The sequence below is a fragment of the Halichoeres trimaculatus genome, unplaced genomic scaffold, assembly GCF_033239565.1.
Source record: "Halichoeres trimaculatus isolate MK-OKI-2021-1 unplaced genomic scaffold, fHalTri1.1 fHalTri1_scaffold_3, whole genome shotgun sequence".
Lineage (NCBI taxonomy): Eukaryota > Metazoa > Chordata > Actinopteri > Labriformes > Labridae > Halichoeres > Halichoeres trimaculatus.
Window position 1 is genome coordinate 25,518,940 of NW_027437181.1, and position 25,917 is coordinate 25,544,856.

Consider the following 25,917-nt stretch of genomic DNA (forward strand, 5'->3'; position numbering starts at 1 on the left):
GGACAACAATGACACATTAAGGCCACAAAAAAAAACAAGAAAACATCAAAAACACACAAAAATGATACAAAAGGATTTCTTCTTATAAAAAAAACACAGTTATATTTTTAAAGAACTCCTGAAACAACTTTCAGGATCATTTCTCATTTCTAATAGCAGCCAAGAACCGGACCTCACATCCTAATCCTTTTAGTGTGTGTGTCTGTGTGGTGAACATTCACCATCGTTGAATTTTGTCTCACAGGTCCACTTCTCCTGTCTCTTCAGTTTACCCCAGGTTATTCCTCACATCACAGCTTTACAAACATCATGCAGTGTTTTTCAGCCTCCTTTGAGAATCCCGATGTGATCCAAGGCAACATGAGATACAAAAGCCCTCCTGAGTCAATCGTCCGGCCTGGAGTTTTCCTTCCTTTTCTGATGACTCCTTCCATGAAGAGTAAAACCTCTGCTGCAGCAACAGGTGCATGTCTGTGCTTACTGTCATGCTGGAGAAACACTCCAGTTTAGTTTGTCTTCCAATCTTGATCACAAGTCTTTGATTCAGGTTTTTTTTTGTTATATATGTTTTCCAGTCAGAAAGAAGAGCGGGCGGTCCTCCTTGGCATTGGCAGTCTGGAACTCATCGCTGAGCCTGAACCTCCACTCCTCCTCGAGCTCCAGCCTGCCCACCGTCTGCCTCAAGGAGCTACGATCTGCACCGATGACACACAGAGTCGCACCTACAGGGGGCAGACAGGAGGGAGAAGGACAGAGACTTTAAAAACACAGGTCTCTGGCTGGGATTGATTCAGCAGCCTTGTTACCTTGCATTTTTTTCATCAATAAAAATCTATTTCATGTAGCATAGAGCATAGTTAGACATTAAAGGAGACCAAAGAAACCACATGTGACCTGGATTATCTCTATACAGTTGTGTTACCTAAAAATGCATAGGTTACCCTCTCTCTATCTGCCTTGAGTACCTTTCAGGAAGCTGAACTTTTTGAGGAACCCTGCTGTCACAAAGGAGTCGGCGAAACAGAGAAGAAGGCCGCTGAAGAGCAGCCCTGTGGTACCGATGTTGACAGAGTGAGGTCTCGAACTCACAAAACACACGGTGACCTGCAGAACAGAGAAGTGGACCTTGTATTCAAAATAAAGTCAACATCGTGGTGTCATACTGAGCCAATGTGTTTCACCTTATATATATATATATATATATATACTGTATTTGGTGTGCTGCATACCTCAGGCCCCAGGTTGAGGTAACAGTCCACAGACAGGACTGGATGAGTGTAGTTTTTGGTGCTGAGGGGAAACAGCTTCTGGCTGGTGTGTTGGAGGTACTTCTCCAGGAGCAGCTGAGCTGGTGTAGCCAAGAAAAGGTGCTTGCTGTCTGGAGCGCAGACGTACTGTGACGGCCCCACAGAGGTGGGAACATCAGTCATCTGGGGAAATTTCAAATTTAGGTTTAATGACACATTTTCAGATTGTTCCATGTACTTCTGGCTTGCTACTGTGGAACTGACTCACTGATCATTTCTGTGACACATGATAGTTGAATTAAATATTCTAAATCAAAGTTTGTTTTTTTTTTGATAAAAATCATATTAACTTATACCTGTACATTATGCATGGTGTTATGGTTTCACTTGTATCCTGCTACAAGAGTCAGGACTTTAACATGTATCTCAACTCTGTAAGTAACATGTAGTTTTGTCTTTGTAGTTGTTTATCCTTTACCTTGGTCTTGATGATGAATGTTCGGTATCCTCCTATGGCGATCTGCTTCTTCATGACACTGAAGCTGTTAAACCTGCAGACCAACAGTCCTGCACTGTGCAGTCTCAGAGTGAAGTCCACATCTTGACAGGTGAAGCGGTTCTGGTCGTACTGGACGTTCTGACTGCGGTCAACATTGAGGAGGAGGAAGTCATGAAGATGTCCTCTGGAGAAGGGCTCTCTCCTTAGATTACCTGGTGACAATGGACAACATTTCAATTCAAACTGTCTCATTTATAAACCAAAGATTTATGATTTGCATTTCACTTTAATCATGAACATTCTGCGTGTCTTACATTTATGCTGACTATTATTTAGACATGTCCTGTAGCCTCTCAATGGTTAAGCTTATAAAGTTACAGGCTAATAGAGTGTAAAAATAATATCTTGTCAAAGTATTTGCTGATGTTCAAGGTGTCTAACCCTGACCTGCAAGTCCTCGGCTGCTCCACTTCCTGATCCCACAGAGTCCATAATGTGCCAGATCTGGACAGGCCTCCATGTGCTGTAAGACCTGCTTCAGTGACACAGCGTGCTCCACTGGACCACTAACATGGGAAACAAGACAACAGCCATGTGAGGATGTGAATTCAAATTGAAGATGTATTTTTTTTTCAACAGAATCAACAAGTTTTGTTTTTCATCCGAAATGTTCATTAGTAAGAATTATGTGTCTGTGTACCTGCGTGAGTCCAGATCCACTGCATTCCACATAACGCAGGAGTCATCAGCCAGTATGATAAAGGGCCACACATCACCTGCCGGGCCCCCTCCCTCCAAACGCCGACTTCTCTCCAGCTCCAAGTTGTGATACGAGAGCTCTTTAATGAGGAAATGAGCAGCACCTGTAACAGAGAGAGAGAAGAAGTTATGAGCTGTTGGATGAACGCAACAGTAAACCGACTGCTTTTAGTGTGAGCGTTAAAAATCGATTCAACGCTGACATGTCTACTGGGAGCTGTGGTCATGTACCTATTCCGGCTCCATTGAAGACAGTGGGTAGCACCAGCATGATGTGGTTGGGCCAGTATTTCTTATACACAGCCATCTCGTACTCTTTGACCACCAGGATGTGTAGATGTGAAGCTCCATCCATAGCATGGAACAGGTTAAAGAGACCGTGCTCATGACGTCCAGTGGTCGGGGTGAAGATGGGACTCTTGATGCAGTCTGGGCTCTGAGATGGTAGAAGAAAGAGAAAACGTTATTTTTAACCCATGACATAATGTGTCATCATATACATATGATCCATAAAACAGAGTCTCAAACTGTTGATTTCTCAAGCTCTGAGAGAAATTTCTCAAGGGTTGCTGTGACACATGGGCAAATTTTGAGTATGTAGCACCATCTAGTGGTACTACCACTGTACTGCAGAAGCTGAACTATCTGCTGCTCTATTATTTTTTACTCTGTGTATGAAATCTGGTAAAAGGAAAAAGGCTTACACTTGATTCATATGATTCAGGTTTCAGAGAGGATGAACGTACCCAGTCAGATGTGAGAGGCAGCCTCATGCTCTCCAGCTGCCCCCCAGGCTGGCTGAAGCTGAAGTAGTGCTCTTTAGACTTTGGGATGATGAAGTAGAGTTGAATTTCTTCCCCGAGCAGGAGATGGGTGAACGTGAAGGCATGCAGAGTTGACTCATACATCTATGTACAAGAGAGACAAAGACATAAAATATCAAAGTTAACCTTTAAAATTGAAAATGAGAGGTTTGGCGTCCTTTATCATGTCCTGTTTGTTCTGCTGACCTGGTATCTGGGGTTGAAACCCAGGTACTGATGACACTGCTCACAGTGGTGATAGGTATTATAGGCTGCATATTTAGACAGCTTAATCCTAGATGTTCGCCTTCGAAGGTACACCTCCTCCTGACGAACAGGGTTTCCTGGGACAGGCAACAGGAGCAGAGACAAATTAGGAGAAAAGAAGTTAACACAGGTCGACTCCAGAGGAGCGTCTGGATTTGCTTTGTTAGCAGCAAAGATAAAAACAAATGCTGTTCAAGCATGGTTGTGGTTGAATGAACATATAGCAATACTTACCTTCAGCACTGGGTTTAAATTCAGGACAGTAGACGGAGCTAATGTCATCATATTTCGGATCATGGATGGTGTAGTCAAAGGGGATTGTCTTCATGATGTCTGGGCTGGGCCAGCGTGCGTTTGGTGGATGGTATTGCACTCCCTCTGCCTGAGCGCCTAAACACAACACATTTAAAATGTATGCATTAAACACATGTTTAAAAAAACATCAAAAATATTGATGATGAAATTATGAGTGGACACAACCTGCCAAATTAGCAGTAACAGCAATGCAAAAAAATACAGCAGTGAAGAAAACAGTAAAAAAATGGAAAATAAATCAGAGTAGTCTTATTGAGGGATTATTTGTTAATCTACAACGGTGGATGTGTGCGCAACTTGGGTGCAGAGGCACTGCAGAGTATAATGGTTTGTCAACCGATGTGGAGGAGTTAATCACCAAAAAACACATTTTTTGACTTAATGTCATCACTTTGACGGACGGCAAAATGCTCAGAGGTTTGTTAAATAGCAGTGAGTGGACAGAAGAGATCAGCAAGTGGACAGTTATTAGGTGGACAGATGTTTTTAGCAGAGAAACCAGAGTGTACCCAAAGAGGAAACACAAATCTCACTCGATGCTCATGACTGAATTATCCGTGGACACTTACCAGACTGTGACATACCAGGATGTAAACATCGTTTCATAATATTCCCTAATTTTACTTTGGTCATAAAATCAGTTTCTGTTAATCATAATTTATAGGTTCACTCATTATTTACTGTCCATATTGAGTCCATGTTTGGTCAGAACCTCTGCCCCAAACCAACTTTTTCATTAAATAAGCAAAGTCAAATCTGTATTTTGAGTATCAGCAGTTATTATTGTTTGTTTGCAGTCAGACCTGGTTAACTGTGGTTGGATAAAGAATACACAATTAATAACACACAAGCAGACGTCGCTGGTGTATCAGTGTAAAGTGTGACCCTGTTAACGGTGACTCTAGGCCGTTAATCACATGGTTAATCACGGCTCCAGTTGGCTGAAAGTCACCAGTTAGCATGGTCGCTATTAACGCCGAAACACCGGTTGCGCTTTAACAGCCGAAACCTGACAGAAGTTGCCTCTATTGTGTAGTATTGTTTTTGACAGCTGTCCACAGAAAAAACGAACATTTGATGCTTCTAACCGGTTGAATTTAGTGTTTAAAAAACGCTAACTCGTCTGAATGAATGGAGCTAAATGCTGCTCCTGCGGTCGAGATGTGTGCGCATCTTTATGATAGCGTAGACTGTTAATGCCTCTATAGCTTGGTTGCCCTGATCAATATTAATGTAAGGGAGAATTAGGAGCTATGGCTGTAGTCAGTACGCACAATAGTTGATGTCCTCTTCATCGTAGATATCCACCTCCATCAGTCTGATGAGCATCCGAGACAGTATGCCCAAGAAGTGCAGGTATGCTCCTGTTTTTCCCACCTGATGGATAACATAAGCAAACAAATATAAAAACGTAGTATTGAGTGACTTTAAGTTTGAAGAGAAGGTGATCAGGACAGACAGTACCTGTGGGGGTCCGCTGAGCAGCAGCCTGCGAGGGTGGAAGTTGTCGCTCCTTCCTTCAGTGCGATTGCTGCAGTCCATGTGGTAGGAGCGAGGAACAGTCCACTGGCGATAGTATAAAGACTGCTCTGTGCAAGTCATCATCTTGCTCAGCAAAGGCCTAAATGCAAAGACAAAGTGAGACCTGTGGTATCTGCTCTCAAAAGGTCTTACTGTGTTTCCATCACAGGATACAAGAGTGCTTCCTACCTGAAGCTGCTGGCCCACGCAACGGACATATGTGGCAGGAACGAAGTACACCGTGGAAGCCCGCTGCTGTCGCTGGCTGTGATAATGTCATAAAGAGCACGAGGGAGGAGCACAGAAGGCGGACGACTCACTCCTCGTGCCCAGGAGCAGCTGAGATGAGGAGAGGAGGCTTGCGGGGACAAAGAGCCAGAGGAGGTGGACTTGGAGTGTTGGCGGTGGGACTGGGCGGGGGCTGGCAGTTGTGGTTGAGAGTGAGGTAGTTGCATCTGAGAGGTGGAGTGATGCTGGGGAGCTGTTTGAGTGTATTGTTGAGAGCTAGTTTGAGATTGGGGCTGCAGCTGGGACATGGATGGTGGCTGGGAGTAACTCTGCACATGAGGATGGGTTTGGTGATGCTGTGCAGCTGGAGGGTACAGTAAAGATACAGACTGAGATGAAGACTGGGGTGGAAACTGGATCTGTGACGGTGAAGGAGACTTAATGGTTTCGTTGTTTCCCTTTTGGACATTTGGAGAGGTGGTGCTTTGAGCAGAGAAGGGATCTGAAGCTCGGCTGTCTGGACCTGACCGAAGCTGCTGACTGGTGGACAGAGGGGAGTCCCCTGAATATGTGAGGAGGGAAAAGAAAACAGAGGACATCAACTAAACATCAAGTTTGAACATTTGACACGTTTTAGGAATCCCAACAAGCCCAGTTTCATGTCATTTTACCATGTTCCTGTCCCTCTTCCTCCTCGTTGTCAGTACTGCTGAGTTTCTCTGCGTCACTCTCCAACTGGTCACTTCCTGGTCCAGGGTTGTGTGGGGGTCGTGACTCTGCCTTCACCAGATAAGCAGCCAGTCCTAGCTCTTGTTCGAGTGTAGTTCTCTGAAGGTAGGAGCAGCTTATCACTCGAAGATCACAGTACTTCAAAGACCTGAAAACATAATAAATTCACTGTTAACATTTAAGATCACATTTGTTTTTTTTCTGACTTAAATAATAACTTCTAAATACATTTTTGATCCACACACAACCTGTTTTCATATATAGGATGTTGAGACTAGGCCGTGGATTTTTTGGTGGGGAAGATCAAGGAGTTAAGATGGGGGCTCAGAGTGAGTTTACCTTGGTAAGGATTCTCCCAGTGGCTCAGCTCCAGACAATATTAATATGCAGGGAAGCGCCTCCAGTTCCAGGTATGTCCGAGGAACCCAGTTAGCATCGTGGATCTTCAGCCATGCCTATAAATACACACATTACTGTCTCAGTTGTAAAAGTAAAATGCAAAAGTAAAAGTAAAATGTAAAAAAAATGCTTGAAAAAGTAACATTTCTAATGGCCAGTAGGGGGAGACTCCTTTGGTTTCAAGGAGTGGAACAATATCACCTGTATTTGACAAATTGCCACCATTGCTTCCTGTGAGTAAGGATAGAAATGATACTCTGCACATCACCTCTATAGTCCAAACTGAATCACTTGAAACTCCAAAAACGGGGTAGCAAAACGATGGCTGATTTCCTACTGGCTGCATCCATTTTTTCATCAACTCTGTTTATTTCACGGTGAAACAAACCATCAACTCACCTTAATCTGATCGATGAAGCTCTGCCCAATAATCAGAGCTTGGTTTGGATTCCCCATTATTATTTCAAAACTCTCCTCCAGACCCAGCTGCCTCCGAACTCTGGACAGCCGTCGGTGGGCCCAGGCAGCCAGAGCCAGAGACGGGATCCGCAACAAGACCATGTGACCATGGTGGGCGGGGCACTGTTGGGCAGCAGTGAGCAGAGATTGCACAATCTCAAGGGTCTCTACAGATGTGTGTTTATGGAGATTTTCAGAGCTGCTGATTCTGCCGGATGCAGCCATCAGAGCCACACAGTAGTGTTGGATCAAAACTGTAGTCCGGATCACAGCACTGTGGAGCTTTGGGAACCTGCGAGAGAGATCTTGCTCTAATTTTTCTGTCGGCTTGCAAAAATTTTCAAACTTGATTTTAAAGCACACATTTAGCATGCTTGAATCTGGGTTACCTCTCTTCCAAAGCGGATGCCGTGCTTTCAAAGGATAAATCACACCGCATCAGAGGCAGACTGCTTCCTGAGCGTGTTGACTCTAACAGCTCAGACACACCGAAGTACCGCGTCCTTTCATGGTACAGGTCCACATCCTTCAAACACAAATACAAACATACAAAGAAATCCATAAATATGAGTTTCCTCAACCTCCAGATGTTTGTCACTGATGTGAAGTATGTAAAGAAGTGTTTGGAATACAAAGTCTTACATTGCTGAATGCAGAGGGCCAATGGATCTCATTGTAGGGACTGATGCGAGTGTACTGTGTCTGAAGACTGAAGGGGAAGGAGGTCACATGGAGAATTAGGATGTTTGGAGCATCCTTGACCTGCCTGGAGTTTAACAGCTGGTCCACCAGGCCCAAACTACTGTCTGGGCTGCTGCAAGTTGCACTGGATGAGGGAAAGAGACAAAGAAAGGGACTTAAAGACCAAAACAACCCAACAGATTTTTTAGTGCTTGTGTTGCAAAATGAAACATTCATAGAACAATTAAAGTGGGAGCAGTGATCATTCTGCATCACTCCTCTTCTCTAATCTCTGTTAACACTCTCTCCTACACACACCTGTTAATGTCACGATGAGCATGGTCATGGACCAGGATATAAAGTGTGTAAGAATTGCTGTGTGCTTCCTGGATGAGACTGTCTATTCGTGTCTGAGCGCTCTGATCCATCTTGACCACATAACGCTCAGCCTCTTGATGAGACACAGACTCCTGATCTAAACCCCCGAGCTCCTGAAGTACACCTGAGTTACAAAAAGAGAGAAAAAGAAGGGGTACAGGTAAAAAAAAAATACATAACTTAATAGGCACAGACACAAATGTGAAATGGGTCTCTTTTTGGTATAACGAAAAACTATCGCCGACAAAAAATAGTCATGTCACCAACCAGAGCTCCACAGGTGAAGAACAGTCTGCTGAAATGTCACCTCAGAGGGCGGGACCAGGATGAGGAAGCTGACCCTGTCGAAAGAGCCCAGGTCCAGATTCTGTGTGCTTGAATCCGCTATCGCACAAACATGGGACAGCAGCTTTCTGGCCACTGCCAGCTGGATAGGACGCACTTCACACCAATCTACAGAGTACTCTGCAAAGACACATAACTTTATACATCAGACATGCTTCTTGATTTTACATATTATGACTAAAGTGTGCTGTGCAAAAAGAGAAAAGGCATGAAAAAATCGGACTCAAGATTTGTTAGCAAATAGTATTCAAAGTGGTTATTTATGCAATTGCGCATGCATGATGTATTGATTCTGAATTTCTTAACACCACATCAATGAGTATTTTCCACACTTTGTTCAGGGGAGAAGATATTTACTGTAATCTGTATGTGCTTCACCTGTACAGGTGTCTTTGGGACTTAAAGCTTCCATTTTGGTGCTTGGCGAGTCTTTGGCACCCTGTGTCTGTGTCTCTTTTGAAGATTGAGTGTCTTTAGGACTACTTGTAGATTTTGGATTTCTCTCCTCAGCTGACTCCTGACTACTAGACATCGGAGACAGCTCACTGCTGTCCACTGTGGCACTGTCCAACAGTGAATCCAAATCACCATCTGAAAAATGAAAAATTACAAAATGAAATTTGGTGACTCAGTTTGCATCATTTTTGTACTGCACACACATAAATTAATGTTAAAAAAAGGTAGGTAGTCAGACAAACCTTGACCGAGGGAGTTGCAGAAATGAATGAGTTCCTGGGCAACACCAGTGGAAAGTTGATGATTGATTTCTTTTAACCCCTCACTGGGAGAGTACATGCTCTCTGCCAAGGCACGACACTGGTGTTTACCTGTAAAAAGCATAAAAAACACACAATTTTAAGTTGCAAATCACACTCTCTCCCTGAAGAGTTAGATTTTGCAATTTATCTTTAAAATTCACAATTGAATACAATATAAAAAGATTACCCCTACCTGTGACGATTACACAGGATTGCGTTTCCTGTCCTGGCACAGTGACAATAATGACGACATAGTTGGTGTTTTCAAGCCGTCGTTCCATCAACCTGCTGAAGGTTTGCTGGATTCCTTGAGCCAAAGATCCAATGTGCTCCCCTAAAACCACCACACCCTCTCCACACGACGATGCAGCCAGCTGGGCGAGCCAAGGAAGCTGGCTGGGAGTCAGAGGTTGCTGGCTCTGAGGAGGCAAAGAGAGGTGCTGGGGCAGGCCAGGCATGGTGGACAGGGCCTGGAGACACGTGTTCAAAAGAAAAAATGAATTTCTTTAAAAGATGTGGTCACCCCAAGATAAACTGTAAAATAATGGCCAAGGAAGACGACCTAAGTAAAAGTTTGCCTGACACACCAAGTCATATTTTTTTCAAACTTTTAATACAGCCAGGGACACTTCTGTCTCACCTCTAAGCCATAGTGTCTCCCTTGGGTGACAGTTGTTTGAGGCTGTTGGTACTGTCTGATCTCACTGAGGTGTGACTCCCTCCATGACCTCATGAATATCTGCTCTAAGTCCTCTATGAGGGGCACCTGGTCTGGACCTAGAAGGAAAAATATTAAAAAGATAAAGAAAGTTATTATGATGATCAATGAAAAAAAAAGTTTGTTTATGGACCAAGTTTTAAACGAAGTAAAGCCAGAATGGATCAGTTAAATTAAAATCTGTGTCATGCCCCCTAGTGGCAACTATAAGGTACAGCACTGATACCAGGAAAGACAAACACCTCTGTCCTCTCTTAAATACCTCTGAGCTGTGTGTAATTATCACAGCTGCTGATTTTGGAGGAAGTTTAGAACTGACCTAGCTGTACAAGGTAGTAGACAGTGAGTAAAATCTGCATCTCAGTCGACAAAGGCTGGATGGGTGACGGTCCATAGTGTTGGTAGACCCTGGGGAGCGTCTGGGAACTCAGGTAACAGCTCTGGAGCAGAGAACTGATGAGCACTTCACTGACATTTCCAGTCATCTGAGGGAGAGGGCCATGACCTGTTTCAAGAAGAGGTGGATGGAGAGAAAGGTGAGCATGGTGAGGCTGCAGATATTATTTTAATCCACCAACATCCCAAAACTCCCCTCCTCCTTTATACATATTGAGACATCTATGGTTTCTTTTAACATGCACAAGCTTGGCCTCTATCATGACAATGAAAGAAATTCATAGCCCTGGCTCTTGGGTGATGCTCAGTTAGAAGAATGATGCTTCTGATCTGAAGGAGGAAGCTTGGATTCATGAAGGACTAATGGCTGGAGAATTACCCAGGATTACCCAATATTTAAAGAGTTACTAGTTTGCTTAAAGGCTGTGGTGAGGTCTGAATGGGCTTTGGGATGTTGTCAGTAAACGACTGGGTTGACATCTTTTTACTGTGCAAGTGTTATGTGTGCTTATGTTCCTCTGAACTGATGTGACTTCTTATTGTTATCTGCCTGCTCTTAGTGGTGTTTTAGCCTTGGATGCAACCTGAACCCCTTATCATAAAGTTGGTATAACTTATAATAAGTCATTTACAGAACATCATGTAGAGAAGAAGTAGCAGAGGATGTGGAGGCAGCACAGGGGATGTGGATGATGTGACAGGTAGAATAAAGTGGCTGAAAAGAGTTAAGAGGAGGGGATCAGGGGAGGACAAACAGGCTGAGAAACGGCCTTGGGTCTTGGCTGACCTCTGACCTAAGAGGAAGAGCGAGCTAAATGACCATCTGTTGAGTGGTTACTGAAACCTTACCTGTACACCTGCTTCTGAAAGAGTGGAAAATCTTACTACAAGTTGTCTGAAGTAAAAAAAAATCAGTAATATCTGTATTATGTTAAATAAATGATAGATTCATCAGTATGACCTTTAAAGATGACAGGTTGCAGTCTACAGGTGTGTAGCAGCTGATCAGGAATTGTTACAGACAGTCCTGGGGGAGAAACTGGGGTCAAGGACCCCTGCGATGAACTCAGCGGGGCAGCAGTCTCTGAGGAAAGCACAGAAACAAATGTGCTGTCAGACACAATTCACAGACAGGTTTGTGTACTTCTAATTATCACATTATCTCCCATAATTCTCCCCTCCACTTTGTACCTGATCTGGCTCCGTTAGCTGCAGCAGATAACACAGGTATTGTTGATACGGTGGATGAAGATGGTGATGTCTTGACGATGCTCTCTGGAAGACTGCTGGCAGACGAATCCGGGGACCAGCCCTTGTGCCTCTTTTTTGGAGGTCCAGCATTTGCAGGAGGGCCTGCAGGATGAAAAACAAGACTGAAAAGGTTACACTCTGATTTTCACACCTCATGAAAATGTCCATTTGTTGATTACATTACAATTTAAGTCAGGGGAAACTTGAGTTGTCCAAATATCTTCACACGGGAAAGTACTTTATTTATTGACATCTTGATAATAATGTAACCACGTCTTTTCTCACAGCTGTATTCACTATAATGCTACTTCACTTATAATTCTTTTTTCAGCAGCTATGTCTATTTAACTGTAGTAAGGGTTACTTTTTGTGATAGTAATCCCCAAACTGGCAGAAAAAAAAACGTGAACTAACTTCAGACTGGACCTCTAGTAATACAGTAATGAAAAAAACCCGCTTTTAGTCATACATTAACCCATCTCTTCTTCTTCCTCTGAATGTTCTGTTGAAATACAGTCACAGGGAGACACATAAAAGGTCTCCTAGTTAAAAGAGCCATGAAATAAACAACATCAACAGGAAGGAAGCTTTTCATTCAGCGAGGAAGAAGGAGAAAAAGACGAGACAGAGGGAGAATTTTACAGCCCTAGTTTATAGAAGTGACAGACAGACAGACAGAGGAAGAGGGCGGGAGGGAGGCAGAAAGACAAAGGACACCCCCAACCCACAATACAGCTGGCTGGGTGTTATTACACACACACACACACACACACACACACACACACACACACACACACACACACACACACACACACACACACACACACACACACACACACACACACACACACACACACACACACACACACTCAGAGGTGTGAAGAAAAACCAGCAAAGTAAAGTGCCAAAAATAATACTAAACTGAGCTTCAGCTTAAACAAAGGAGAGTGCTTTGGTTGAAGTTGGTTAACATGAGCTAAATCATGGTAGAGCTAACTCTGTCGATACCAGATGAGCACTTTCATTTATTATTTCTGACCACGTCGTCAGTAAAGGGGCTGAACTGACCGTCATCCCCTGTAGCTGGTACACTTACCAACGAGGAGCTCATACAACCCAAGTAGAATAAGTGAACTATCCCTTTAAGACAACAATAGAGTTGAAGTCACTATGGTGCCCAGTCCATACCTGTAGCTGAGGGTCTTCCAGGACCTGACTGATTCAAAGGTGGCTGTGTGATGGAGGAGGGAACAGCATGGTTGCCATTTGTAAGTGAAGGAGGGACTTCTGATATTTGTGACAGAACAGCTGGGTCTGCTGGTGGTCCTGCTGTTTACAGATAAATGGAAAAAAAGTGGATAAAAACATTGAAAAATGGCTCATTTCACTTTGCTTTTTGGTCATTATAGAGCATTTTCTTCTTTATTTGTCAGTACTGGACTGAGCATTATAAATAAAAAATGCACTGTGGTTCATCTGTTGATTAGAGCTGCATCTGTAGGCAGTTTATTTAGGAATAATAACACTATAAAAGTCCTCAGTGACATACAAGGTACCAGCATATTCATTTCATCTTTGACAGTGTCCATATTGCTTTGTGTTTTGGTGTGTTACCTGTATAGCCTCCAGGTGTGTGTGATGGGGGAGTCAGTGTAATGGTTGGTGGTTGGTCATCTGCTGTCACATGACCTTCTGAGAGGCCAGACACTATTCGTCGCATCCTGCCATCTAAAACGCAAAATAACATAAAACAGGTGAGCTGATAATTACAGTAACCTTGCAGTGGTTGATTTATCAGGGTATATGCTAAAATCCTGAGGTTGATTTCAATACCATTTTAAGACTTTTTCAAAAACCTTTAAAAAAGTTTTAAGACTTTATCGCAACTTTCAGTTGTTGTTGGCATCCACTTTTTAACAGTTGTAGTTTACATTTTTACAGAAATGATGTAAGCTAAGGAGGAATAAAGCTTGAAAGAACAAATGAAACCAAAGGCAGGTTTATCGACACTCCCACAACAAGAAACAGGAGTTATTCAAGGCCAACTTGCTGAAGAAAATGAGAAATTATTCAATCATTTTTAAAATTTAGGACATGTGAGATTTTGTGATTTGCTTTATTGCTGTATTTAAATTCTCTTTATGAAACTAGAAATGACATATCTATGACACATTTATAGCTGGTGTTTATACCGCTCACAATCCTTATTGTTGTATTTTATTGTAACTAGAGTCTTTATGTATTTTTTTATTCTATTCTTTTTTATTTTTGTATTTTTCTACCGAGTCCATCGATTTCTGCTGTTAACACCATAATTTTCCAGTTTAGGATCAATAAAGTAACTCTATTCTCTTCTATTCTATTCTATTTTAGAACTTTATCGGCTGAATGTTTAACGTCCCAATCAGGGGACAGTTGCAAGGAGGAAAATAAATATTCATGGATATTTTTTGGGTCAAAGCTTGAATACCTATGAAGCTTAATACCTCATAAAACCACAATTAAGACTTTTTAATACTTTTTAAGGACCTTATTTTTCCCAAAATTGATTTATCAACTTTTAATACTTTTTAAGACCCTGCGGACACCCTGTTTATACCAGAAGTGCTGTGTGGGAAGCTACAACATTTTCCAAATTCTAGAATATTTGCACAAAGTAGAAAAAGATATCTAAAGATGTGAGAAAATCAGAAAAAAAGCAGTTAAAATGAGATACTGTGGAATAAAACATCTACAGGGTAACTATAGGTGTTTCCAACCGGCCTTTCACAAAGGCACCATCTTTATAAGGTGCATTATCTGCATGCATACATTAAAGAAAAAGACGACAACTTTCTAATCCAAGTCAGAGAATGATCAAAACCTGAATCCCTCTCATATGTAATGTGTATTTACAGAACCCCCCAGCTCTGTCATTTTACTCATCCATGAGTCTTTTTAAAAATGTCAATGTATAATGAGAAAAATATGATGCTAAAAGCTCACAGGCTATGCCCACATTCCCACTGTTTATGTAACCTTTATCGGACCGCATTTTGATTCATTTTTTGATCACAGTTGCTAAATACACACACGTAGTGTATCTGTATGTCTCTTACCATGCGCTCTCCAGAAGATGGGAGCTCCTCTGACCAGTAGACCCTGGTTGTTTCTGTACAGGTGGTACTTCAAGTGCTTCTGTTTCTTTGGCTGTGTGCTGAGCTTCAGATTTATGTGGTTGGAGAACTCTGTGAAATAGCGAAAGCCTTTCTCTCCACAACCCATGCAGTTCCCTGAGAAGCCTGGAGGAAAACCATATACAGAAATATAAGAGAGGTTCTTATTTCATATTCCCATCCTGTGACACCTGTTAACACTCGAACAATGTCTCAAAGTCACATATGGAAAAGTACCATGGAAGCCGGCCTCTTCAGGGAGTTTGACTTCTAAACAAAAATTGGAAATACTTTGACTGTGCTCCTTTGAGTGTTCAGTCTCACCCAGCAGTGCGTTGTGGCCCCGCTCATCTGGCAGGAAGCGGCGGTCCACGGCACAGACCAGCAGGGTCTCAGGAAGAGAGGGGGACTTCACCCCAACCAGTATGAACCCAGAGGGAACTTCAAAAGGATCTGATGCCAGCGAGGACAGGCGCAGATCTCTGCCTGCCTGACAGAAGCCTGAGGAGGAAAGAATAGAAAACGGTGTTGTTATGGGATCCATTTTTTACTTACCTACTCTATGCGTTTAAGACACAAAACCAGACGGAAACTGAAACTGTGTGCATGTGTGAAAATGTAAATCTCCTTGTTCTAAGGGGCATTTTAAATGACAATGGTTTTAGGGTGAAACGCAAACGTTTTGTTGCGTTTTAGGGTGAAACGCAAACGTTTTGTTGCGTTTCAGCCTCGTGTTTACACGGAAACAGTGTTTTAGCCGACCTAAAACCCAAATTTTTGAAAACAGCCCCCAGAGTGGGATTTTTCTGAAACACAAGGCAGTGGTTTTCAGTGGAAACGCTGACGTCACACTCCGCTTGCGCGAGCGCTTACAACAGGACAACAGTACCGTTGTTACGATCGTCGTAAACTACTGTGTCGAGCTTGTGCTGCTCAATCTGCTGACTGTCTTTCAACAAAATGTGCATCTGTTGCTCCACTCTTTAACTTACTATTCCCCAATACACCAGAAGACCGGCTCAACTCAACTTCCGTGGAGATCTCCCAGAAGTGACTTCTGGACAAGACAGTTATAGCACCACCTACAGGCCTGGCATGCTTACTACAGCGTTTTCAGTTCATCAGCGTTGCCATGTAAACGCAGATTTTTTTTCACTGCGTTTTAGCATTTCAGAAGAAACGTTGTCGTGTAAACGGGGCCTAAATGTGACTGTTTTGCAGTGTAACACAATAAAAGCAAAGGTTTGCTTGTTTTAATCCACTTGTGTTTAGGTGTTATTATGTACCAACCATCTGTGGTGCAGCTTCCCTCAGGTGGGGGCTTCATCTGATAGGGTATTGGGGGGCTGTTTGACTCTGAGCCATCTTCATCGTCTTCATCCTCATTTTCTGCGCGGCCTGATGGGGACATACATGTAAAAATTAGAGATGCCACCAATTCTGAATCCTTATTTTTTCTCCTCTGCATCCATAAAACCCACCATCATGAGACAATGACTGCTCGGTCTCCAGGTACAGCTGTGAGAAGACCGGTCGAGGTACCACCGTGTTGGACCTCAGAGATGCCTCGATAGAGTTGTGCAGAACCTCCTCAAAGCGTGTGGTCCGCAGCTGGCCCGCATAAGAGTTCCCCATTGGTGACCTGCAAAAACACAGTAACCTTGTATTGGAACAAGAAAAGATATTTGCAAGTTGACAGCAACTGACTAAAATTTGTTTTGTGTTTTCTGTAACTTTAACTGCACTGCTTTTCATGATTACGGCCTTTCTGCAGCTCCAAAACAGCGTAAGTTTCACGACATGATGTAACAAAAAACTGTATTTATCACAGTAAAATACAGCTTTCTAGGTCCTTTGGAACTCCTCTGTTTGCATTTGTTGAAAAGCTCTGACAACAAGAAAAAAATGTGCTGCTTAATAGTGCCAAGTCTTAGCTAAACACGCTCCCACACAAACACACACACGAGCACAAGCACATTAACACTGAAAAACACATCCATATTTATGCTATTATGAAAAAAACAAACTCTAAAATCCAGAAACATCCACTCACACAGAAACACACACAGGCCTACACACACACACAGGCCTACACACACACACACACACACACACACACAGTAGTTACTGCTGGATGGCATCCGTCCAGACAGCATGCCATTAAATCAGCGGCTCTGACAGAGTCAGGGCACCCTGACCTAGACTCTCCTCCTCTTTCTCTCTCTGTTTTTCTACTTTCCCTCTCTGAGCATCTCTCTCTTTCGCTCCCTCTGTCCTCTCTTTCTCTCATTCCTTTTAACTCTCTGGCTTGCCGCCTTCATCTGCTCTCCAACAGATGAGAAAAGCTCCAAGAAAGCAGTAGTTCTTGCACGAACAAAATTACAATCCTGTTTTGAATCATTTTGAATGTTATTGCGTCAAATTCTCACAAATTGTGAAAGACTTTGTTGAACTGTTGGATTAATTTGAGAGAAAAATATGAAGATATTGCTTGTACAAAAAATAGTTCTGAAAAAAAGGATTACTCAACTGTGAGAGAAGTTTTAAAGCAGAGTACAGATTTAGTCAAAGCAAAAAGATATGGAGAGGCAAACAAACTGGGTCACTCTGAAGGTATATTACAAGCTGTAAACACCAGCTTATCCCCCTACTCTAAACCTCTCCATATGCTGGCTACTTTTCTCACACACACACACACACACACACACACACACACACACACACACACACACACACACACACACACACACACACACACACACACAAACACACACACACACACGCTCAGTGGTTCATGTGACAGACTGACAAACCTCGATTCCCTGTCATGCTTCATTTGCCACTCACAACCACGCAACCAGCAGAGCAGATTAATGAGAAACAAGTCGACACGTCACAGACTTTGGGCTGTTTGTGTTTTACACCACAGGTTAGAAGAACAACAGCGTCACGTTAGACTGAAGGTTTGAAGAAAAGACTGATTCCTGTTATGAGAGTTTGAGCCAAAACTTGCAGAGGGAATGGGCAAAGTTTAATTTTCTCCTCAAACCAATGAAACTGTTGTGTTTCAACTATAATAACTGGGCTGCTCATATTGTTGGAAAGATGTTATGAGGCATTTTAGTAGAAAAGTAAAAAACAGAAAAGTACACATCAATTCCCATCCCTTCATTTTAAATACAGAATATTCATGGGCAAATTGCAGCTTGTAGATTTTTGGTCTTTTTCCTTTAGGGGACTTTTTTCTTGACATACATCGGTCATGTTGACTGACACAGAAATGTGGGGTGAGAGGAAGAGGAGGAAACCATGCTGTGGGAATAGATCCTATGACCAGTGTGGTGAGAACTGTAGCCTGGATACACAGGGTGTACACTAACTGAATGAAGCTGAACACCCAGAATGATAATTTTCTGCAGACTTTCAGTGGATAACAGCCATTTTAATCTTACAGAAGTTTACTTTGAGGTGGCATAATAGGGAAAAAGTGAAAACAAAGACAAAAAACAAGACAAAGATTTTTTGCAGAAGTATCAACAGGTTTAGTTTAGGGCTGCAGCTACTGAATATTTTAGTATTCAAGTATTCTACTGAAAATCCCATCGATTAATCGAGTAATCAGATAAAATACATTTTTGTTTAGTTAAAGAGCAGTTATTTCCATCCATCCATCCATTTTCTATACCGCTTATCCTGTTTTAGGGTCGCGGGTGGCTGGAGCCTATCCCAGCAATCATTGGGCGAGAGGCAGGGTACACCCTGGACTGGTCGCCAGTCAATCACAGGGCTGACACAAAGACAGACAACCATGCACGCACACACTCACACCCAGGGACAATTTGGTGTGACCAATTAACCTGGTAAGCATGTTTTTGGACTGTGGGAGGAAGCCGGAGTACCCGGAGAGAACCCACGCATGCACGGGGAGAACATGCAAACTCCACACAGAAAGACCAACCGGCCGAGGTGGGGATTTGAACCAGTGACCTTCTTGCTGTGAGGCTGCAGCGCTAACCGTTGCACCACCGTGCAGCCCAAGAGCAGTTATTTTTTAAATGAAAATTTTTCTCTTTAAGAAATAGAATTTTCTGATTCAGCATGTCAATAAGAGCACTTGCTTTGGTAGCTCCAAAATTTGTAAACACACTTTGACATATTTTTTGTGCCTTGTACAGCTCATCAAATGTTGAGGACCCAAATGGCACCAGTTTCATAGAATGACCCATTAGTCTCCAAACTCCAGAAAAGAAGCTAGATTTATTGCTAGTTGCTATTTTGTATAAGAGGTAGCTTGAGGGGTCTGAAAACTCTCTTAATATGGCCTCAGCTCTATGTGAAATACCACTCTTTGATCTTATTTAAAATTAAACGATTCCTCGAGGCGGAGAAAATTACTCGAGTATTTTTTGTAATCGAGTACCTCGAATCATTCGAGGAATCGTTTCAGCTCTAGTTTAGTTACTGTACTTCTAGTGAGAGATTGTTTATTTCTGCTTTAAATAAAATGTACTTTGATTCCAATCAGGCATCACATGAGTGGCTGCCTGTTGCAGCAGCTCTCTCTACATTGTTGTTTTTTCATCATTTTTTTCTGATATTTTTGTTTATATTTGTATTTGAAGCCAGTCATTACTTTTTATGTCTTATTTGTTGGCAATTGACACCAAACTGGTTGCGTTTGCAGTGATGTTTTTACTTGTTTTTGATCATATGTGTCCGGGGATCCTACATGTGTCCTACCTGATCTGTCCTGGGGAATGTAAGATCCATCCCCAATAAGCTGGATGAGCTAGCTGTGCTAACACAGCACCAGAAAGAATACCAGAAGGGAGAGTAGCATCATGCTATCTACAGGCATGGCTAACACGGGACACGAACGCCACATTGGAAGGATTTCACCTGCTGTGAGCAGACAGGATACAGGAGAATGAGACTGAACGGACTGGTGAAGAAGTCCAGCTCAGTCCTGGACCCTGTGGAGGTGGAGAATGGCTGGAGATTTATTTATTTTCTAGTTAAACCTATCATATTATTCTATATATTCTTGAATGTTTTGCACTACACACTTTCTTGTATAGCTGCTATGACTCTGAATTTCTCTTTGAGGATTAATAAAGTACATTCTATTCTATTCTATTCTAGTCTTTCATAGGGATGCCAATATTGGATTTTTGCCGATATCCGATATGCCGATATATCGAAACCCCTTTTGGCCGATAATGATACCGATGATCACAAGTTTGTTTTTTTCACTGTAAAGAAAGCTAAGTCTATCCTGTACTGGAATTTATATGTTACTCTTATTGTGACGGTCTTATTTGTTTAAGAAACACACATAAAACAAGACAAAAAACATTTGATTTTACCATAAATAAGAAATGTATTATTTTTTCAAACTCAAGACATTCAGTATTGAAATACAGAAAAATAATTTCTTTAGATCACATGAACTTTAAATGTACAATGCATTTTTAAACATAACCAAGTTGCATTTGATTATTTTAGAGCTACTGTAACAACCTGGTGACAGACACAGAGCTCTGCAGTGCAAATAAATGAAGTGCTACATTTTATTTAAGGAGCTTATTTTTCAGATGGAAAATAATAATAATCCTAACTGAATAGCACCTTATCGGCTGTGCATATCAGCAGAAATTTTCATATCTGCCAATACCGATAAACGTGTTTTTAAGCTTTTATCAGCCGATACCGATATTGTGACGATAATATTGTGCATCCCTACAATTTACACATTTTTTGGGGTAATTATTTTGTGCCGGGATAAAGATTGAAATATTTTATATGAAAGTAATAAGCTCAGAGTGGAAGGTTGCACAGTTGTGGATATATCTATCATGCAACCAAAATTTGATAGCTCTCTCTTTGGCGTTAACTTAGCTCTGAACCTCAAAATGGGTACAGCCAGGATTTTAGGAGTGGTTCCTCAGGAACTGAAGGTACTGAACTATAATTCCAAATTGAAAACTTCAGAGTATAAAACATATATTTTGTACAGCAAGGACTCATTGAGTGTTTTTGCCTATTGAGCCACCTTAACCTGGGAATGCCCCCCCCCCCCCCCCCCCCCCCCCCAAAAAAAAAATAAATAATAATAATAATAATAAAATTAAATAAAAAATAAAAATAAAAAAAACAGCTTCAAATTTTCAGACAGTGTCAGTTATGGTTCCCTGACTTTCACTAGCAATCAGAAAATTTTCATACCAGGATGTAAACACCAAAAAGACAAAGCCCAATCTCAGAAACCATCACACACACTCACACATGGACACACAGTCTCTCTCTCTCACACACATATTCAAACACCTTACGAGGCCACCTTCTGCTTCCACACTTTCATATGCAAAGGAGCGGTGAAGACTTTCAAAGGCCTTGCACCACTTTGTAGAATGACAGAGGATACAGGACAAAGAGCCCTGTCATAACACAGCCGACACTGAGAGGAAGTAATCACACCTTCCACCAAAGAGCACACTGATCTTTTTACAGCTAGAGACAGAGGAGACAGGGAGGGAAACAACAAGCACACAAGAGATGAAAGCACATTTCACTTTTATTGAATCCGACCAAAATCCCAAACTTCAGACCAACTGGTGATTGAAAGAGGTGAAGAGCTGTAGCTGCAAATCTGTGGAAACTCACACAAACATGGATTTCACCACGGCTAGTATTCTTACAAAATTAAAAGTACGGCTCTCAAAAAGGCTCTTTTTGTTTATATGTGCAAAAAATGTGAGATTTTTGTCTTAAAGTATGACCCATCAATTCAAGGGATGAACTGAAAGAGCATGACTGCTCTGGTTAGCAGTCTCCAGATGCTGATTTACTCTGGCCTCATTCTTCAGACTTTCTGTGCTGAGAATATCTCTCTGAAAGCTCACAAACAACCCCAGGTGCATAAAGAGAAGACGAACAGCAGATATGATGAAAATGAGCAGAATGTCAAACCTGCAGAAGCTTTGTCGTCTCCCCCTCCTTCCTCTCCGCCTCACGCAGAAGTGTTGGATCCTTTCATCACCCCCACCCCCTCCTCTTGTTCTACTGCTCTGTCTTTTTTTCACCCTGGGGAGAGGGACACTATTGTGGTGTTTTATGACCCCTTGGACCCCCGTCCCACCATCACCCTCCAACACCAAACTCACACTGTAGTTAGGATCCCTTTGAGGCTCCATGTGAACAGATTATACTCTTACACCCCAGCCTTTCACTACTTTTGAGGTGTTTTAAAGAGTTTTCAGAAGATTACTATCAGAGAAACACAGATGGCCAATAAACAACTAGGAGGAAGGGTATTCATCATTTATAAATGAGTTCAATGCTGGACATGATAAAGTATGCTTTTTATTGGCAACTTAATGACCAAAGTTCTATCCTTTTGTGTAGAAAGTGTGAGAAAGAGATGTGCTGTTCTGGTCTAGGCATGCTCCACCAGATCCACACCTAACATCTTGCTCAGCTTTTTGCTAATTTATGCAAACCCACATAAACATTCCCCGCTCTGAGGGCATGGACGTATTCATTTCAGGGATGTCTCATGACCCAAAGGTCAAAGGTGAGTCCAGAAAACAATGTTTAAGTTAGACTTTGATGTGGCCCTTTACTTCTCCCACACAGGCACACAAACTCCCATGGAAGCACGCACAAAAACGCATACGCACCGCACACACGCTCTCCCCTGGGTTCAGGCTCAGTGGACACAAAGGGCTCGCCTCCAGGGGTGAAAGGTCAGCCTGGGAGGGGTCAGATAAGAACCCCAGGCTCTTTTTTGTTAGCTAGGCCCACATACCAGTTGAAGGCACTCACACACAAACACACACTCACACACACACACACACACACACACACTCACACACACACACACACACACACACACACACACACACACACACACACACACACACACACACACACACACACACACACAGAGTTGTTCTGGAGCTGTCTCTTTTTTTGCATTTTATGTGTGTGTCCGTGCATGTGTCAGTGTGTGTTTGTGTTAAAGTCAGAGAGTGACGGACAGAGGAGGGGGGAGTCAGAGATAAGGCAGGGGAGTGTGTGGAGCGTCAGCTGGTCAGTGCCACAGCTCTTTCAGCCCTGAACAGAAGCACTGAGAGAAAAAAAAAAAAGTCCAGCTCTGCAGATGCTCTGTGATCACTGACCCACTGCAGCACATATGCACAGGGATGTTTGCTGTACACACATGCACAAACAGCCTCACATGGGCTCATCACTGACCACTGACCCACAACAAACGCTCTCATTCACAGTTTGCTCAACAGTCACTGGATCGATGGCCTGCCAGCCAACTGGCCGACTGCTTGGGAAACCCCCCCCCAGTCACTCGGCTACACATCCACACACACTGAACTGACCAGCCAAACTAACATGGTAGCTCTTCAAAACCAAATAAGATTCACAATGCTCTTTTTACCTTGATTACATGAAGGCATGATCGGAAGCCACCAAGCTCCTGTTCCCTCAGTGTTCAGTCTCCACTCTGCCTGTCCGTTCACTATCATGCTGTACGTCCTTGAGCACTTTTCCTTTCTCCCTCTCACTCTATCTTGCATAGCTCCAGGAAAGCTTGTGGTGTCTACAGGCTTCAAATCTAGTATATGGGAGTGGTAGTTAAAAGTTGGTTTAAACCCTAATATAATAATAATAATACAAAACTTAAACTGGATCGTAAGCTAGAGGTTTCCATGTGACATCAGGCTGTATTTGTGCAATTTGCTAAATCTTAAAGTTCGAGGTTTGTTTAGGAAGGAAGAAGTGAAGAAGTGAAACGTTAACTCTTACAACCTGGATTTGTGCAGTATCAGGAGTTAATACAGAAATACTTGTAGATGCTTTACAAAAACTGCAGTATCTCTCTATATCTCAGTATGTTTTCAAAAAGTATGCAATAAAAGGTGCTTATTTATGCATCAAGCCTCGTGAATTGAGACTTTTTAATGTAATACAGCAGTAATTTACTGGAACATGCAATTTTAACTTATTTCAGGACTCCTAAACTATAGCTTGTGTTCCTGCTCAATTTATTTTTATACTTCCATAGATATCAGGATATCTGAACAGATACTTGTAGAAATAATAAATGAAAAAATGACTTCTTTGAATTGACGTAAGATGAGATAAGACCTTATCTGGCACATTCTAATGTGCAACATCCAAAACAAACATCTTCAGTGCTAAAAAAAAAAAAAAAAACCTCCATCAGTTTGTGAGCAACTGTTGATCATGACACACATTTGAAAGCTGCTATCTGCATGCAGGCCTAAGGCCTGTGTAAAGTTTTCTACAAAATATCAGACGTGGCACTGAGGAAAAAAATGGATAGTGCAGTTAGAATTAAAAAGGGGGAATTTTAATATGCAAGTCTCAAATAGGTGTAACCTGTTTACAACGACTTTATGAAGACTTCAGATGTTAGGTGTGCAAGAGTTCAGCTATGAGAACGTAAAACGTGGGGCATTTAGGGTTTGACTTTTAACAGCGTGCCTCGCCTTTAAGACTAAAATAAACAAAACAGTTTTTCAGCAAAGTATTTGAAAATTATCACTAGAATTCTTGTTTCGTCGTTCAACCCCTTCTCTTATTTTATTAGTTAGTACTTTCTGCTGTTTCCTGACAACATCATCAACAACTGAGCAGCGGAGGTCTGCTTCTAATTAGCGTTACGTCCAGACAGGATATTAAACCTCACCTGATAAAATAGTGCGACATAACCAAAAAAGCCAAAGCGTGGTAAAGACACTTACCTCTACAGCCCAGCGGGAGCAGCTCGATAACTATTCCTCGTGTAAATCCTGAAAGTTAGTCCTGTTTGCTGTCACCATATCTCCGGCGCGAGACCTCCGGCGGGACTGGGTGTCGCGCGTGTCATCACCTCTGATCCTCCGCGATAAATGGTCCCTCCCCTCCTACACCGCAGAAATGGTACGGTCCGAGAAGCGGCTGGAGGTGTTCCTTAACCCCTTACCGCGGTTAGATAGATCCAATGATTGCAGGTAAGTTAACGAACTAGGCAATAAGAGGAAATGTCGAATAATATTAAAAAATTGTGATTAAAGAACGGACAGCGAGATGAATTGGTCAAATAAAGTCCGTTTAAACACTAATTGTTAAGTTTTCTTGTCAGTCGACCTGAAACTGCGACAAGTGATAGCTTTCATGAGCTTTCTTCGTGTGTGCTGTTATGTTATTCGGCAAGATGCTTTTTAATTTTTTTTTTTATTTCTCCCTATTTTGGTCATTCATACATATGTCCTGGTCAGAGGACTTTATTAGGAACAGATGGGGTTGACCAGAAAGAGCATGGGCTCAAAAATATCTTAACCTATATTTACAAGTAGTGTAAGCTCTTTTAATCACGTTATATGATGAACTTGATATCTCAACTCTTTTATAAGCTTCATGTGTGGCTTAAACTTATTGAGATATCCACGTGTTGAGGTTTATCAGACTTAACAGAAAATATGGCACAACTTATTAACAACCTCCTTGTTTTATGTAATTTTAGGATGAGAAACAGGATTTTTCGGCTTCATGCGAGGAAAGTTACTCCAAAAACTGGAACACAAAGCAGTTTAAAGAATGTTAAGTCTGTTAAGTTTAAATACACTTTAGGAAACAACGATTTTAATAGAACGACAGGTTAACTGGATAAACAAACCCAAAAAGTAATGTTTTTTGAGATGATACAGCCTGTTCAACTTCACACATACGCGTATGTCGCCCTCTAGTGGGCAAAACGCAGACTTGCAGTGCACCAGCAGAAGGGAAAGACGAATGAACACTATTTCAGGACATCTCATGTTTTAATTGGAAAGTAAAGACAATTTAAAAAGTAAACCTAAGAGTTATGAAATAGGTAGCCAAGATAGGCTCAGTAGAATGATTTCTGAGTCTGAATCTTTCTTTTAGAGGACCTTTAGAGCTGATGCCGGACAAGAGAGAGACAGGTTAGACCCCTTTGCCAACATCCC

At 42.1% G+C, this 25,917-nt stretch overlaps 1 protein-coding gene across 1 annotated transcript; it reads right to left on the reverse strand.

The window, feature by feature from the left end:
- Nucleotides 1-439: 439 nt before the first annotated feature.
- On the reverse strand, nucleotides 440-24,778 carry greb1 (growth regulating estrogen receptor binding 1). The gene is made up of 34 exons (XM_074665932.1): nucleotides 24,691-24,778; nucleotides 16,390-16,550; nucleotides 16,199-16,306; nucleotides 15,233-15,409; nucleotides 14,852-15,034; nucleotides 13,368-13,481; nucleotides 12,942-13,082; nucleotides 11,694-11,855; nucleotides 11,464-11,586; nucleotides 10,426-10,611; nucleotides 10,029-10,165; nucleotides 9,582-9,858; nucleotides 9,329-9,457; nucleotides 9,009-9,221; nucleotides 8,553-8,750; nucleotides 8,226-8,409; nucleotides 7,869-8,052; nucleotides 7,616-7,752; nucleotides 7,167-7,518; nucleotides 6,708-6,823; nucleotides 6,311-6,516; nucleotides 5,601-6,201; nucleotides 5,355-5,511; nucleotides 5,165-5,267; nucleotides 3,810-3,965; nucleotides 3,516-3,652; nucleotides 3,252-3,413; nucleotides 2,737-2,941; nucleotides 2,447-2,609; nucleotides 2,194-2,312; nucleotides 1,726-1,958; nucleotides 1,230-1,430; nucleotides 966-1,104; nucleotides 440-722 (listed from the first exon to the last, which is right to left on the reverse strand). Exons 2-34 carry the CDS (start codon nucleotides 16,541-16,543, stop codon nucleotides 559-561), a joined length of 6,021 nt encoding a protein of 2,006 aa, XP_074522033.1. The 5' UTR covers nucleotides 16,544-16,550; nucleotides 24,691-24,778; the 3' UTR covers nucleotides 440-558.
- Nucleotides 24,779-25,917: the final 1,139 nt, after the last annotated feature.

Bases quoted from the DNA above. Each gene is read 5' to 3' on its own strand.
- greb1 (XM_074665932.1), bottom strand. From the start codon at position 16,543: ATGGGGAACTCTTATGCGGGCCAGCTGCGGACCACACGCTTTGAGGAG. The intron at 15,035-15,232 runs GTGAGACTGAAC...GTTTTCCTCCAG, and splicing joins GGGCCACAACGCACTGCTGG to GCTTCTCAGGGAACTGCATG. The intron at 10,612-11,463 runs GTCATACTGATG...TTCTTGAAACAG, and splicing joins GCAACCTGTCATCTTTAAAG to GTCATGGCCCTCTCCCTCAG.